Source organism: Hyaena hyaena, unplaced genomic scaffold, assembly GCF_003009895.1.
Source record: "Hyaena hyaena isolate Hyena2069 unplaced genomic scaffold, ASM300989v1 scaffold_103, whole genome shotgun sequence".
In the NCBI taxonomy this organism is placed as follows: Eukaryota; Metazoa; Chordata; class Mammalia; order Carnivora; family Hyaenidae; genus Hyaena; species Hyaena hyaena.
In genome coordinates this window covers 2555022-2569960 of record NW_024080735.1, presented here as the reverse complement: position 1 = coordinate 2569960, position 14939 = coordinate 2555022, and the positions used below count along the sequence as shown (strand labels likewise).

Genomic DNA, 14939 nt, shown 5'->3' with positions numbered 1-14939 from the left:
GGTAGGTCTCGAACCTACAACCCCGAGATCAAGAGCCGCATTCTCCACTGACTGAGCCAGCCGGGTGCCCCTCTTGTCCACTTTTTTTAACACTGTATTATATGTTGCATTCCGATATAATCTTGGTTCTCTTGCTTGACTATTTAGTTCCACTGATCTATTTGCTTACCTTATGCAGATATTAGTTTTATATACTTTGACATTGTTTAAAGGAAGTCTTCTCCTTTTCTAAAATGTTTTTCTTGCATATTTTCTCCCCTAGATGAACTTCAGAATTAATGTGTCAAGTTCCATTACAAATCTTGTTAGAAATTTTGTTGAGATTGTCTCAGCGTGGAAAGAACAAAAATCTTTCTGTGTTGAGCATTTCCATCAAGGAACATTCATCTTTCTTGATTTATGCAGATCTTTTCTATGGTCTTCAAAAAAGATTTTTTTGAAAATTATTCTCACACATTTCCTAAGCTTATTTTTTTATTAAAAAATTTCTTTAATGTTTTATTTATTTCTGAGAGAGAGAGAGAGACAGCGTAAGCAGGGGAGGGTCAGAGAGAGGGAGATAAAGAATCTGAAGCAGGCTCAGGCTCTGAACTAGCCATCAGCACAGAGCCCGATGCGGGGCTTGAACCCAGGAACCACAAGATCATGACCTGAGCCGAAGTCGGACGCTTAACTGACTGAGCCACCCAGGCACCCCCTAAACTTATTTTCTGATGTGTTATTGATAAGTGGACATTGCAGACAGAATTTTCCATATTACAGTGTTTATGTTGATCTTCTAACCAACAGTTTCATTATAAATTTTAACTAGTTACTGGTAATGTAGAGAAATTCTATTGATCTTTATATATTTTATAGCCTGCGACCTTATTGAGATTTCATTAAAACCAATAATTTTGTAGGGGGCCTGGGTGGCTCAGCTCATGATCTCACGGTTCGTGAGTTCAAGCCCCACATCAGACTGTGCTGACAGCTCAGAGCCTGGAGTCTGCCTCAGATTCTGTGTCTCCCTCTCTCTTCCCCTTCCCCATTCTTGCTCTGTCTCTCCCTCTCAAAAATAAATATATATATAAAAAAATTTTAAACCCAATGATTTTGTAATTGAAACTGTTAGGCTTCCAAAATAAATATTATTTGTTAACAATAAAAAATTTATAACAAAACTAGCAGTGAGCATTTATTGAGCATTTAATCCGTGCCGGAAACAGTTCCAAGCACTTGACATGTTTTGATTTATACAATCCTCACAACCCCAAGAACACAAACATAGAAAAGACTCGATAGCAAACAATCATTTTGTCTCCCGTCTTACAGGAAGGAAAAAAACCCTGAGGTCCCATTTTTCTCTTTAGCTACTTTCCATTTGTCCACATTTTAAGCAAAACTTTTGGAGTAGTTACCTATTCTTGCTGTTTCCAATTCCTTTCCTCCCATTCTCTTTTTAATTTTTTATTTTTTCAAGTAAGCTCCATGTCCACCCAATGTGGGGTTCAAACTCACCACCCCGAGATCAAGAGTTGTGCGTTACACCAGCTGACATGGCCCGGAGCCTGAGAGTGTGATCATTTTGATTAAGGCCCCGGTCTCTCTAGAATCCACTCCCATCGGGTGTCTCATGCTCGTTATTTCACCAAGACTGTTTGTGTCAAGGGGCGCCTGGGTGACTCAGTCGGTTGAGCATCCAACTTCAGCTCAGGTCATGATCTCGCAGTTTGTGGGTTCGAGCTCCGCGTCGGGCTCTGTGCTGACAGCTCTGAGCCTGGAGCTGCTTCAGATTCTGTCTCCCTCTCTCTCTGCCCCTCCCCCACTCATGCTCTCTCAAAAATAAATAAACCTTAAAAATTTTTTTAAATAAATATTGAGTTGCCGCAGTCCTTGGAAACTTCTCTGTCTACACTTGCTCCCTTGGTGACCTCATTTAGCTTCTTGGCTTTAGGACCATGCCTTTGCCAATGACTTGGGAATTCTCATCTCCAGGCCGAACCTCCTTCCCAGAGCCCAGGCTCCTACCTGACAATCCGTCCCCAAATCTCCACTGAAACCTAACAAGCATCTCATGTCCGCACGTCCACAGCAAAGCGTGTGCCCGCCACTCATCTGGCTCCCGTCACACTTCTGACTCCTGCTGGTCTCTGTCCACTGGCTGGCTGTGGCCACGGCTGCTCCCTGCTGCACACCCCAGGCTTGCCCCGCCCCCCCCCATGGGGCCTAGAACACGCTCCCCACAACTCTGTGTGGCTGGTTCTCCTTTCCCTGAGGCAGGTGTTTTTTTTTTTTTTTTCCTAATGTTTATTTATTTTGAGAGAAAGCAGGGGAGGGGCAGAGAGGAGAGAGAATCCCAAGCAGGCTCTGAGCTATCAGTGCAGAGCCTGATGCTGGGCTCGAACCTAATGAACTATAAGATCATGAGCTGAGCTGAAATCAAGAGTTGGTGTCTTAATGGACTGAACCCCCTTGGAGTCCCTACTTTATTACTTTTCTAAATGTAATTTATTTTTTAAATGTTTTTTATTTATTTATGAGAGAGAGAGTGTGAGCAGGGGAGGGTCAGAGAGAGAGGGAGACACAGAATCTGAAACAGGCTCCAGGCTCCAGGCTCCAAGCTGTCCACAGAGCCCGATGCGGGGCTCGAACCTACGAACCGTTGAGATCATGACCTGAGCTGAAGCTGGACGCTTAACTGACTGAGCCCCCCAGGCGCCCTTGTATTTTACTTCTTTATCGTCTACTTCCCTCACAAGACTGTACTTTCCTCCCAGGGACTGGGAACGTTGTTTTGTTCACTTTCGTATTCCCACGGCCGTGCCTGCACGTAGGCGTGACTCCCTAAACACTTCATGAACAGGCATGGGAGCCTGGGCAAGTCTTCCAGAGTCACACAGCTAGAAGAGTGGCGTTGAGTGGCAGTCCAGCTCCAGAGCCTGAAGGTCTTCAAAAAAGATTTCATTTTAGTAACCTCCGCACCCAAGGTGGGGTTCAAACTCACAACACTGAGATCAAGAGTCGTGTACCCTTCTGACCAGTCTTCTACCCACTAGGCAAGGCCTGACTTTCTCTGGTCTGTCCCGGTCCTCTGAGTACAGGGGCTGGTGTCAGAGGGTGCCAGAAGGCTCCTGGGAGGGCTGTGAAGCTGTGACTGGAGGCTGGAGGGGAGATTTGTCTTTACAGCTTCGCGAGAAACAGTACGCACACTGGTTCACAGGATCGGGACTGAACATTCTACCGCAGCGTCTACTTAACGTAACGTGTCAGGCCCTGTGTGTTCGCGTGCACTTGCACTTCACCCTCACAGTAACGAATCAGTTACCGTACACGAAGGTCGCAGAAGCGTTAGAACCGGAAGGAAAGCGGGGACACCCAGTCAGTCCTGAGGGACTCTGGCAGATTCCCATACAGGCTAACTACGTGCCAGCGCGCAGTGGGGCTACTGTGGAAAACACAGCGAGCCCCGGTTCTTGGAGCTTGGGCGCGGGGGGGTGGGGTGGGGGCGGTAGTCAATAGAAGAGCAAACAACGGCATTTCTAAGGAAATAAAGCCAAGGGAGTGACAAAAGGCACGTGGGTGGAGGGTTTCTCGGCAGCTTGGTGACAGGTGAGCAGAGAGAAGACTGGAAGGCCAAGTCACTCTGGGCCTCAGGAGGCAATGAGTTTAGGTGCAATGGAAGCCATTGGATATTTGAAAAAAACTTGGAGGGGGGGGCACCTGGGTGGCTCAGGTCATGATCTCCTAGCTCATGAGTTCAAGCCCCATATCGGGCTCTATGCTGACAGCTCGGAGCCTGGAGCCTGCAGCCTGCAGCCTGCTTCAAATTCTGTGTTTCCCCCCCTCTCTCAAAAATAAACACTTAAAAAAACTTAAAAAAAGAGTTTATTGATTTTGAGAGAGAAGGGGAGAGAGATAATCCAAGAGGCTCCACACTGTTGGCACAGAGCAGGATGTGGGGCTCGAACCCACAAACCGTGAGATCATGACCTGAGCTGAAATCAAGTCGGATGCTCAACCGATTGAGCCCCCCGACCACTAGTTTTATTTTTTTAAGGCGGGATGTCCTGAAATGACTGGTTTTAGCAGCATTTCTCCGGAGGCTGTGTGAAGGGCCAGGAGTAAACATTGGGTGGGACGTGGGACGTGGCCTGATATAAGGTGTGGCCCTGGGTCCAGGTGGACAGTGGCAGCTTGGACAAGCCGGTAGAAGTGTCAAGTGCAAAGTCTGGGATGCCCTTATTTGGAGTAAGCGCCAAAAGGATTGAAGGGAGGTGAGGGAGGGGGAGGGAGGAAGGGGGCTGCCGGAGAGGAACAGGGCGGGGAAACACTGGGGGTTTTCCTGTGATTCCTAGACTCCGTCCCCCTTCTTCCCAGTTTTGTCCTTTTCCCTGATCAGTTTTCGTCGTCAAAGACTTTCCCTAACTTCTGTCACTCCCAGCAAAATCACCGACTTATTTGTGTGGATCCCGCTTATAGAGCATGGCGGTTGAGTCAACTGGAGAAGAAATTCCGTCTCGATTAACTGTGGCCTCGGACAAGTTTCTTCGTGCATCTTGTCGGTAGGGAAGGGCGTCCACATCGCGGTTGCCGGGTTGGAGCAGCTTTCGGCTTTTCCACGCTCAACATCTAGCAGATCCTTGATGGGCTCAAGTTTGCACGTTTGAATGTATTTTGGATCGTTTTTTTAGCCTGTGGAGGCTGGCAGGGAAACAACGCGGGCATTTTCAGGCACTCCCTCACCTACGTCTATCAGCTGCTTGCTTGAAGGAATGAAGACTCCAAATTCCTTCCTCAAAGTTCTTCCAGTTCAAGTATTCCCGATTTCCCAAGACCTACTTAACCTACACTTCCTGGTCTTACCACTTAATGTTGTAGGGTTTTTCTTCTGTAAAACTTTTCTGGAAGCTTAAGAGCGGCCAACTGGCGGTTTTTGGAAGTTACATTAGTCTTCCAAAGCGGATTACCTTGTTGAAGTGGAAGACCGAGCTTAGGCAGGTGTGGGGAGTTGAGTCACAGTCCCCGCTCATCACTTTGAGCGCAAATCCAAATCTGCAGACTTTCCCTGGGTAGGGTTGTCGGGTAGAATTCCAAAGCACAGCGGGGAAGAGGATCACCCACCCGTTCTTGAACCTGAACCCAGGGCTCAATGGACTGGCAAGTCACTTACACCTGAGAGTCCAGTACCAGCCCTGAACTAAGAACTCTGTACACACCAGTAAGGAAGAATCCTCCCGTGTGGGGCTGCCTCACCTGTTAGTAGGAATGAATTCCCCACCTCCTAGGAATAGGATATGGGTCAGACGTTAACAGGCCGAGGAACAAGGAGACGAGCTCACCTTGGTGGCGGGACATCTGTGTGCAAAGGGCCAGCTTCGTCGGTTTCAGCCCGGCGTCTTCTGACGAGACCCCCCTGTTTTGTAATCTATGACTTACTGTATCCTAGTGTCCGGAGAGCAGTTAAGGGCTCCTAACTGAACGGAAATGGATTAAGTTACTGTAGCTACTTCACGGGCACGACGGAAATAGAAACAAGCTTTTTGGTTCACAAAGCTTTAGAGCACCATTGAGCACTAATCCTAAGGGAGTTAATTCAAAGGCCAGGCTCTCCTATTTGTAAATGGGTCCTGGCAGGTAACCTCTACCCTACGGGAGACGCCCACTTCCCGTCAGTTTCCACGAACAGGCCAGTCGAGCCTATCTTGCGCGGGGCAAAAACTGAACTCGGATGTGAGAACCAGCGTGTCCGCCAGCGCCGGGTTCCAGGGTGCAGGATGTGCACCTCCTCCTTCAGCACAGCCACAGCCCAATGCTAAATGGAACAGCACTGGGCACAAACTCCTGGTGCCTGGTCAGTCACTTCCGGGTGAGCGCACGGCCTGTTGGAAGAGCCAGGTCTCCAGGGCCCTCGCCGGTGAGGCTGAAACTCGTGGTTACACGTGCAGTCACAGGACTCCTAAGCAATCAGAGTCTAATCGGCGTGGTACGTGAATAATGTAGTCTCGCTGCTTACAAAGATCTATTTCCAGGTGCTTCCACCAGCGGCCAGCTGGGTTGGGGGGTTACTCGGTTAGGATACAACATACCCAGGGGCGCCTGGGTGGCTCAGTCGGGTAAGCGTCCATCCGACTTTGGCTCAGGTCATGATCTCACGGTTCGTGGGTTCGAGCCCCACGTTGGGCTCTGTGCTGACAGCTCAGAGCCTGGAGCCTCTTTCAGATTGTGTGTCTCCCTCTCTCGCTGACCCTCCCCTGCTCACGCGGTCTCTCTCAGAAATAAACAAAACATTGGGGAAAAAAAAAAAAGGGATACAACATATCCAAAGAGTCAATCAAGGTCTGGTTTTCACAAAGAGAGATACTCTCTGCAAACTTTGCACCTGGAGGAAGAGCAATACCTCCAGTTTTCTTTGTATCCTTTCTCCATCTCCCAAAGGCCTTGTCTCCGACAGGAGGTGACACGCCACTTGGCACTAAAGTGATTCTGAATACGGAGCATTCCTGTGACTCAACTGTAATGGGCGTAATGGGTCGGGCTGGGAATAAAGACCAACAGCAGGTATAGTTTAATGTATTTTAATAGCAAACTTACAGGAACAGCACAGAAGACAGACAACATTAAAAACATGTACTTGCATGTAGGACAACTCAGTTAGAAAAGTATAGTGGATGGATGGAATCTACCGTATGATAAAAATGCTACAAACACCATTTAGTTGCCGTCAATAAGAAATTTACTTGTTTTAAAAAAATCCAAATGCTGGCATTGTCCAGAAAAATTTAACAGGTTTATTTATAATTGTTATAAAGTTGAACTGCTGAAACGTGTTCACCGAAGCGTTTTGACTCGCATTAATGCTTTATGTCCCCGCGTTTATATTAAAAATCCACACACAAATGAAAATGGAAAAACTGCCAATACCTGATTTCTGTCCCCTATTTTTCCATTTGCAATCATATACTTAGGTACCTTTTGACCCCATGGAAAAAAAATATCTAACGTTCAGAACTACCAATAACAGGAAGAAGAGGAAAATTTTTTTCTTTTTTTTTTTTTTAAAGAATGAAATGTTTCCCACCCGAGTGGCTTCTTAGGCGCGCTCTCCACGTATGCGGCGCGCTAGCTGGATGTCTTTTGGCATAATTGTTACACGTTTGGCATGGATAGCGCACAGGTTGGTGTCTTCAAAAAGGCCCACCAGGTAGGCCTCGCTGGCCTCCTGCAGGGGAATAAGGAAAGAGATGAACGGCGTTATTAGCACCGGTTCCCATTCATCTGGATCAGCTCAAACGACGAGGTTTTTAAACGGTCTGAAAACCTACTTGAGAAGATGGTGACCAGTTTACCAAATGGGCACATTTAAGAACCCGGGCGACAAGGCTGAAAGGCCGTTTACGCCAAGTGGGAAGCTCGAGCTCGGAAATCTTTAGCAAGTTACAGCAGAGTCAAATTATTTCATTAGTAAGGTTCGATTTTCCTAATGCTAACACGTGATTTCTTATAAACGGAAATGTCCTAAGTAAATCCATTTAATCCAGGAACTGCAACTTCGACCCTCTCCGCCCTCCTCCCGACTCCCACCCACGCCGTTCGAGTGTCTGTCCGAGCCTTCCCCTTGCCAATAATCCAACACAGCGCAACTGGGTTCCGTCGCACGGTCCTCACCTATGTCTCCTTTCCCACCCCAGTGCGATCGCGCGGGGACAGCGGGTCCCAAAGCACACACTCCACCAGTCATCTGCTTACGCTCTTGGACCGGTGCTAAGACGCACCCCTCCCCGGTGCACCCTCCTCCCTGCTCCCCAATCTGTAATGACCTTCCCCCTCCAGTTTTTCTCATTACACCCTGAGTCTTCGAAGGCCTCCTCAATCCCCACCATCCAGAATGCACCTGCTGTGCGAGGCGTTCACGGCACTGGGCACATCAAGTTGGGAGGGCCTCGCAGCAGCCCGAAAAGCTGGAGGATCCTTTAGCTGAAGTCACAGCATGTGCTTACTTGTTCTGAAATGAAGAAACCAGCCCCCCAGTGGGGTCATCGGCCCAACCGTTCTAGTGGATCAAGAGCGGTCAATGAGGTTGTTTGGCCGTGTGTTCTCCCCTGTAGGGAAGTTACTTCTCTGATTGAAAAAACAAAAATTTCTGTAGTTGCTGTTTCTAATTTAAAAATATTTTCCATTTTGGAACCTTTAGGTGACGATAAAACTAAAAATGACGCTGCCCAGGGCTTGAGCGATTTAAGCCACATATGCGACATAATACACAAAATACGTAGATGGAAATAGCCAGATTCGCTTTTTTCAAACATTCTGCTTTTGTAATAAAGCTACGGAGACTTGCTTTTCAAAGCGTCAACACAGCAACAATTCAAATGGTTTACATTATCGTCTGGTGGAAAAAAGCACTCCCTTCACATTTATATCTTCATATTTTTTTGCCTTCTGTCTCTCTTCTATAAAAATTTGTTTCATCCAAATTTTACAACCCCTACGATGTTTTTCTGCTGCATTTTAAAAAATGTTTATTTATTTTTGAGAGAGAGAGAGAGATCGAGAGAGAAATATCCCAAGGAGGCCCTGTACCAATAATGGACCTGGGTCTTGAACTCAGGAACTGTGAGATCATGACCCGAGCTGAAATCAAGAGTCTGAAGCTTAACCGACTGGGCCCCCCAGAAGCCCCCTGCTGCATTTAAGAGTCAGATCTTATCTACCCAATAAAGCCCAGCTCAAGACTTCGGTGCAGGAGAGAGCGAGCACTTCCACCCCCGGCTCCCAAGGGCACGTAGCCTCCAGCTCCTTCCCCGACTCCCCGGTGCCTCTGTTGGCGGTTGGTCAGACAGCAGAGCCACCTCTTTAACTTAACCTATGAGCCTCATTTTCTACTCACGCCGCCTTGCCCTTGAGTTCATGTTTGACAAATGTTTGTTTTTTTAATCTGACCCTAATTAAGTTTACATCTTTTCCAGGCAAACATTCCAGAGGATGTACTGAAAGCAGAGTCCTGACTAGCCAGGGATTCAGTCGAAGGAATGGGCAGGAAGTATGGAAAAGACGGTGTGGCCTGATGGGTTCACCATGCACACCAGACACCAGTTTAATTCTGTTTCACCCAGGATCATCTCGGGGTGATGCCCGACCAGAATGCTTCTGCCAGATGTAGCACCAGGAGCTGCCAGAGGACAAGCCAACAGGTCCTGGGGACCCCTGGGACTGCTCTGAGCGACTGGCATGTGGCAGCCCGGAGCTCTCCTTCCACCTCGGATCCAGACTACTGGTTTTACAGGGGCGCCGTCTGCTCAGCTCTGGGAGAGTATTCTACACTCACGGGGGATCTGACCATGACCCATATGTTGCTAAGTCTATTACACAGATCCTAAAATCTCCTAAACAGGAAGGCTGCAATGCGAATTAAAGACCGCTGCATCAATTTATAGCCCAACAAACTAATTTTGAGAGAATGACAGAAGAAAAAATATCTTACAACTGGAAGCAAATGCTGATTTACAGCACTTTGACTACATTCAATGTCTGATTCTTCGACCATTTCAAAACACCGTCTGTACTGTTAACCCAAGGATACCTCAGCCCAAACTCTCATGACATTAAAGGCAAAGGTTAGATCTGATTACCGTAGGGCAAACCCAGACTAAGTTCTTTGCCCCCCCCACCCCGGCACTACCCCCCCCACCTCATGTAGTTCTATTAGAGATTTGTAGATTGTGTAATTCTAACGCCAAAAATAAGGTGACTTGTGGAATTTCGTTTCAGTTGCTCGCTTCCGTGATTTCCATTAAGATCCTCCATCTCTAGGTCTTTAAGAGACCCAAAGTGTCTGTATACAAAAAAGGGAACCCCATACAAAACGCCTGTAACAAACATCCCTCTTTCTCACACAGAGCCGTCTACGGGCTAGAGGGGCACAGGCAGCAAAGTCAGCAGTGCCCAAAGTCAACACAGGCTCACTCACTGCTGTAAAGTATGCCAGGGACAGTGGCAGTTTACACACGAAGTGACAATAGTCTTTCACCCAGATGGCTGAGGATCTCCATTTACAAGGGTCCTTCGAGGACAGTTAAACCCAAAGATGTTGGGACGCCCCAGCATAATGTGCTCTTTAAGCACAGCCCTGGCTCACGGCCCCTAGAAATCAAAACCAGCAGCTTTCTATCAAATGCTTGCCAACCTTAGTAATACTCCCGGATTTAAAATGGAGCGGGCAAAACATGATTTGCAACTGTAAGAGGTGAAAGGAGACCTTAAGCTAAACAATGATTACAACAGAAAATAGTTTTAAGTACCAGCACTAGAAGGTGTTAGTAGTTTGAAATTTCAGCAATTTCAATTCATTGAGAATTTAATGGCTGCTACTCTGGGAACCCACCAATGGAGCCAAGTTCAGACGAACCATAGAAACAGCCCGACCAATCACAGTGCAGTGCAGAACGCACCTATCACATCGGCCTCACACGTAAGGCAAGAGCTGGCCTCGGCAACAGCAGCCGTGACAGCCCCCCGCTGGAGGGTCTGTACATCGCGGTCCCCCCCCCAGCCCCTGGAGATCCTGATCCCTGGCCGTGGGGCCCGGGAATCTGCATTTCAGTCATACCCAGGCCCTCATGGAGGCGGCAGTCTTACCAGGCTCTGAGAGACACTGATCTAAAAAATGCCAAACGCCACAGAATATGGGCTGCACTTTCGCAATTGGTGTCAATTATACCCCTGCCTCTGACCAAGTACCTTACTTGTGGGCACTTCCGGCTTTCATCCTGGCACAAAAGACAAACCCTACAGCTACAGAACCGCGTCTGAGGCTGGACCTTCGGTGCTCTGACGCCTGGTGCCGGGACTGAACTCTGTGTGCTTCCCTTGTATGCTGGGATCCATGTATGCTGTGGCCAGCCCCACGTCCTGACGTCCCTGTCGCCCCTGACGCGCACCTGTCTTCCCATCGCCAAACCAATCCCAGCCACCTCTGGGCCGCTTTCACCCCAGGGCGCAGCCCCTCCCTGTCCCAGACATCTCATTGTCCATTCCCTTCCCCACGGTCACTGCTCAAAGCTGATTACCAATACGGGCCTCAGTGCCACGTCTTTGGAACATCCAAGGCACCCAGAACCGATTGAGAGGGTTCTCCTTCCCTCAAAACGCCCTTCTCAACACAACGCTTAAAAAAAAAATGGAAAAACCGTACAGCTGAACGAGTGGTGTACCACGTGCAGCCAAATGGCTTCGAATGGGGACTGCCACCCAAATGGGTTCAAGTTACATGTTCGGTGTATGTGACCTTGAGCCACCAAACCTTCTGGCCATCTCAACAGCGAAGTAAAGGCATCGCCCACCTCGCAGGCTGGGGACGAGCAAAGCATGTGGAAAGGTCTAGAAGTGACCTTGGCCCTCAGGGCCAGCTCCTGGGGCCCCTCGCACCTGCCACCTCACCTGCAAAGCACCGATGGCCGCGCTCTGGAAGCGCAGGTCTGTTTTGAAGTCCTGAGCAATTTCTCGCACCAGACGCTGGAAAGGGAGTTTGCGGATCAGAAGTTCAGTGGACTTCTGATAACGTCTGATTTCACGGAGTGCCACGGTGCCAGGCCTTCACGCAAAACAGAACAAGCCAGCGTTAACACAGTGGTTACCAGCCACATACAAGAACGTACAAGGATAAGCGGTTAGCGTTAAAACACTTCAGTTTCCAAAAAAATAAACCACCCATTTCCTATTCTTTGGCTTCCATGTAAAAATTTCACTCCTCAATTTATGATCTGAATATTCAAACCTATTAACTCCTTTAAAGCAAGATACATTAATGTTAAAGGAGGTTCCAAGTAGGGAGTTTATCCAAGTCCCGTTCATCTTCTTCATCCTGAAAACAGGTGCACCAGGGGACTGTCATCGATACTCGGGAGGGTGTCAGGCCACTGATAAGAAAGTCAACATTCAGACTCTTCTCACTTTGGCCCCGTTCGCCTTCCCACCCACGCCTGCAATTCTTCTAGAAGACACACCGACACCACCCAACGGGCTTCACTTAAGACCGCTCTCAGGTATATTTAAGTTCCGTTTCCCAGAACATGTTCACTCTGACTACTGCTCACCCCTCAGCAGTGGGGAAGTCTGGGTGTTCTCGGCCGCGCAGGGCACCTTCTACACGGAACGATTTTTGTGCACCATTTTCTCTTCCTACTAAGCGTGTGTCAACCAGAACTGTACCTCAAGCCTGACTTACTCCTTCCGCTCTAGGAGCTTTTACCTTAGAGGACCTATAAAAGCATCTGCGGAGGCTAAGGACGGACAGCTCCTGCCCTCTAATGGCAGATGCCCTTAACGACACCGCTGAGGGCAGTTCAAAACCAGAAAGTGCCCACACAAGGAAACACACCAATTTCAGGAAATGAAGAACTTTACTCAAACAAAACACGCCCGCCTTGAGAGTTATTAAAATAAAATTCGTATTAATATGTATTATTTTACCCAAAGTAAAAGTGTCCATCCTCACATGTGTTATTTACAAAACAGTTATTTTAGAAACATACATTACTAACGCAAGGATTAAATAAAATGTGAATCTACTGCATTAATGCCACGGGTGATTCCGCAGGCCTGCTCTGGGCAACATCAAAATAAAACAGTCCAAAAGAAACCAACACTAAATTTTCAAATATATGTATATACACACTTATTTTTTAAGTATTAGCAAATATTCAAAGGGGGGAAAAAACCTCGGTTTCCCTGGATCAGAAAGTTAGATTATACATCTTTTCACTATGTTTTATAACCGCTGCTTCCGCAGAGACTTCGTCCCACTATTTCCTCTTCTCTTTTTTCTAAATACCTGTAGCGGTGAGGCTTCTTCACCCCTCCGGTAGAGGGCGCACTCTTGCGAGCGGCTTTTGTGGCCAGTTGCTTCCTCGGTGCTTTACCCCCGGTGGATTTGCGGGCAGTCTGCTTGGTACGAGCCATGGTGCTGGGACCTCCTTACTTACCTGCCGGCGTGAAAAACAAAAATCATATCCACAACGGCCAGACGGCCAAGTTCTCCTGCCACTGCCGGCCCCCGCCCCGCCGATCTGGAAATTATGACCCGCACACAAAAAAACCAAACCAAACACAAAACAACAATGTCCGTCGTGTTATATAATCCGCGAGGGTGCAGATCACGTCTGCCGCCCAGACAGGACTTCTCGAAACAAACTGTGGGACTCGGGAAATTGGGAGCCTTAACGCCAACCGTCCCTCAAAAGGCCGACGGCGAAACAAAAAGACCCCCCTGCCGACCTCGGCCTCCATCTCTTTAATTAAAGTAGAAATGAGAACCGTCCGTCAACATCTGACCAGCAGACAAGTCCAAAGAACGAAGCCGCAAACCACAGAAAGGTCCAGTTAAATTTCGGCAAAATGCCTCCGGCCCCCCCCCACGCCCCCCACCCCCTGGACGCACCGGGGCAAATCCCCGAAAACGCGCCTGGGGTCGCGTCTCCACAGTTGTGTTGACAACACGGCGCCCGGGGACGCGGGAGGGGACAGCGGCGCCCGGCGGCCAGCCCTCCACAAAGCCCGGTCCCGCGGCCGGCCCCGCAGCCGAGCGCCCCGCAGCCGGGCCGGGATCGCCGGCCCGCGGAAACTTTTGGGGCCAGGCCCCCCACGCCCCTACCGGGGCGCAAACAATCGGCGCCTGGCCCCCTTCCTCCCGGGGGCACGACGCGCCCGAAACGCCCCGATCCCCCGCCACGTGCCGCCCTCCAAAATGCAAAAGTTTTTTTTTTTTTTTTTTGCATTTCAAATGCATCAAGTTTCCGCTTCTCCAAAAAAGGAGAGAGAGGAAAAAAAATGTCCCTCTCCGAAAAAATTCTCCTCCGTCCGCGAGACGGGGAAGACAGACAGAGAGAGAGGGAGAGGGAGACGGGGGAGAAAATATGGTCGGTGACCAGAGAAGAGAGACAAGATGGTGAAGCTCAGCAACAACTGTGGGGAGGCATCGAGAAGCGAGTTCGCCCGGGGTGCGAAGCGGCGGCGATTTTCCCCCCTTTTCCCGCCCGAAAACCGGGGACCGGGGCGCGGGGGCGGCAGTTAAGGGGCCCGCGCGGGTCATGGTGAGGGTCTGGGGTCCCGGGAAGGGGCGGCGGGCGGGATTCGGCCGAAGAAAGGGGAGCCGGGGGCGCGGGGAGGAGGGAGAGCGGCTCGGCGCCGCGGCGGCTGCTGCTGTGGGGCCGAGGCGGCGAGAGACGGGGGAGAGCCGCCGCCGCCGCCGCCTCGGGGACGCGGAAACTCGCTCCGCACCTCCATTTCTGGGCCAAAAAGTTTGCGGGCCGGGCCCCGGGGGCCGGCGGGGGGGCCGTGCCCGCGGCGCCGGGGCCCGGGCGGCGGCGGGCGGCCAGCGGGGCCCGGGCCCGGGGAGGCGGGCGGCCGGGGAAACTTACCCCCCTTCTCCTTCGGCTGGAGCTCGGCGAGCGAGAGGCGGCGCTGGCGTTAGCGAGCGACGGCGGCGCGGCGGCGGCTGCGAACACAATTGAAAGATGGCTGACACCGAGGCTGGCCCCCAACACACGCCGCCCCGCCCCCGCGCCGCGCGCCAGCCAATCACACACAATGGAGGGAAGGCTCGGCCCCGCCCCCGGCCCCCGCGAGCGCCCCGCCCCCGCCCCTCCCCCCGCGCGCCCGTTCGCTGGCGCGCGCTCGCCCCTCCCCCGCGCGCCGCCTGCTCCCTCCCCGCGGCCGCCTCGCGCCGAGTGTGTACAAACACAAAAGACGTGCCGGAGGGCCGCCGGCTCCCGCCGCGACGGCCGCCCGCCCGCCGGCCCGCCGGCCCGCGCGCCCCTGGGCCCCACGCCCGCGCCCGGCCGTCCCGCTCGTCTCCCCGGCCGCCGCCCCCCCGGCCCCCCCCCACCGCTGGCGCCCACGTCATCCCGCGCCCGGAGCCCGGGGTCGGGGCGCCCAGGGGCGGTGGGGGAGGGGCGCCGGGC

General features: G+C 50.8%; 1 protein-coding gene across 1 annotated transcript; it reads right to left on the bottom strand.

Annotated features, from left to right (window-relative positions):
- Window positions 1–6747: 6747 nt before the first annotated feature.
- LOC120234136 (histone H3.3A) lies at window positions 6748–14500 on the bottom strand. The gene is made up of 4 exons (XM_039235801.1): window positions 14397–14500; window positions 12812–12962; window positions 11419–11572; window positions 6748–7201 (listed from the first exon to the last, which is right to left on the bottom strand). The coding sequence occupies exons 2-4, from the start codon at window positions 12937–12939 to the stop codon at window positions 7073–7075; spliced, it is 411 nt and encodes a 136-aa protein (XP_039091732.1). The 5' UTR covers window positions 12940–12962; window positions 14397–14500; the 3' UTR covers window positions 6748–7072.
- Between the last annotated feature and the right edge of the window lie 439 nt (window positions 14501–14939).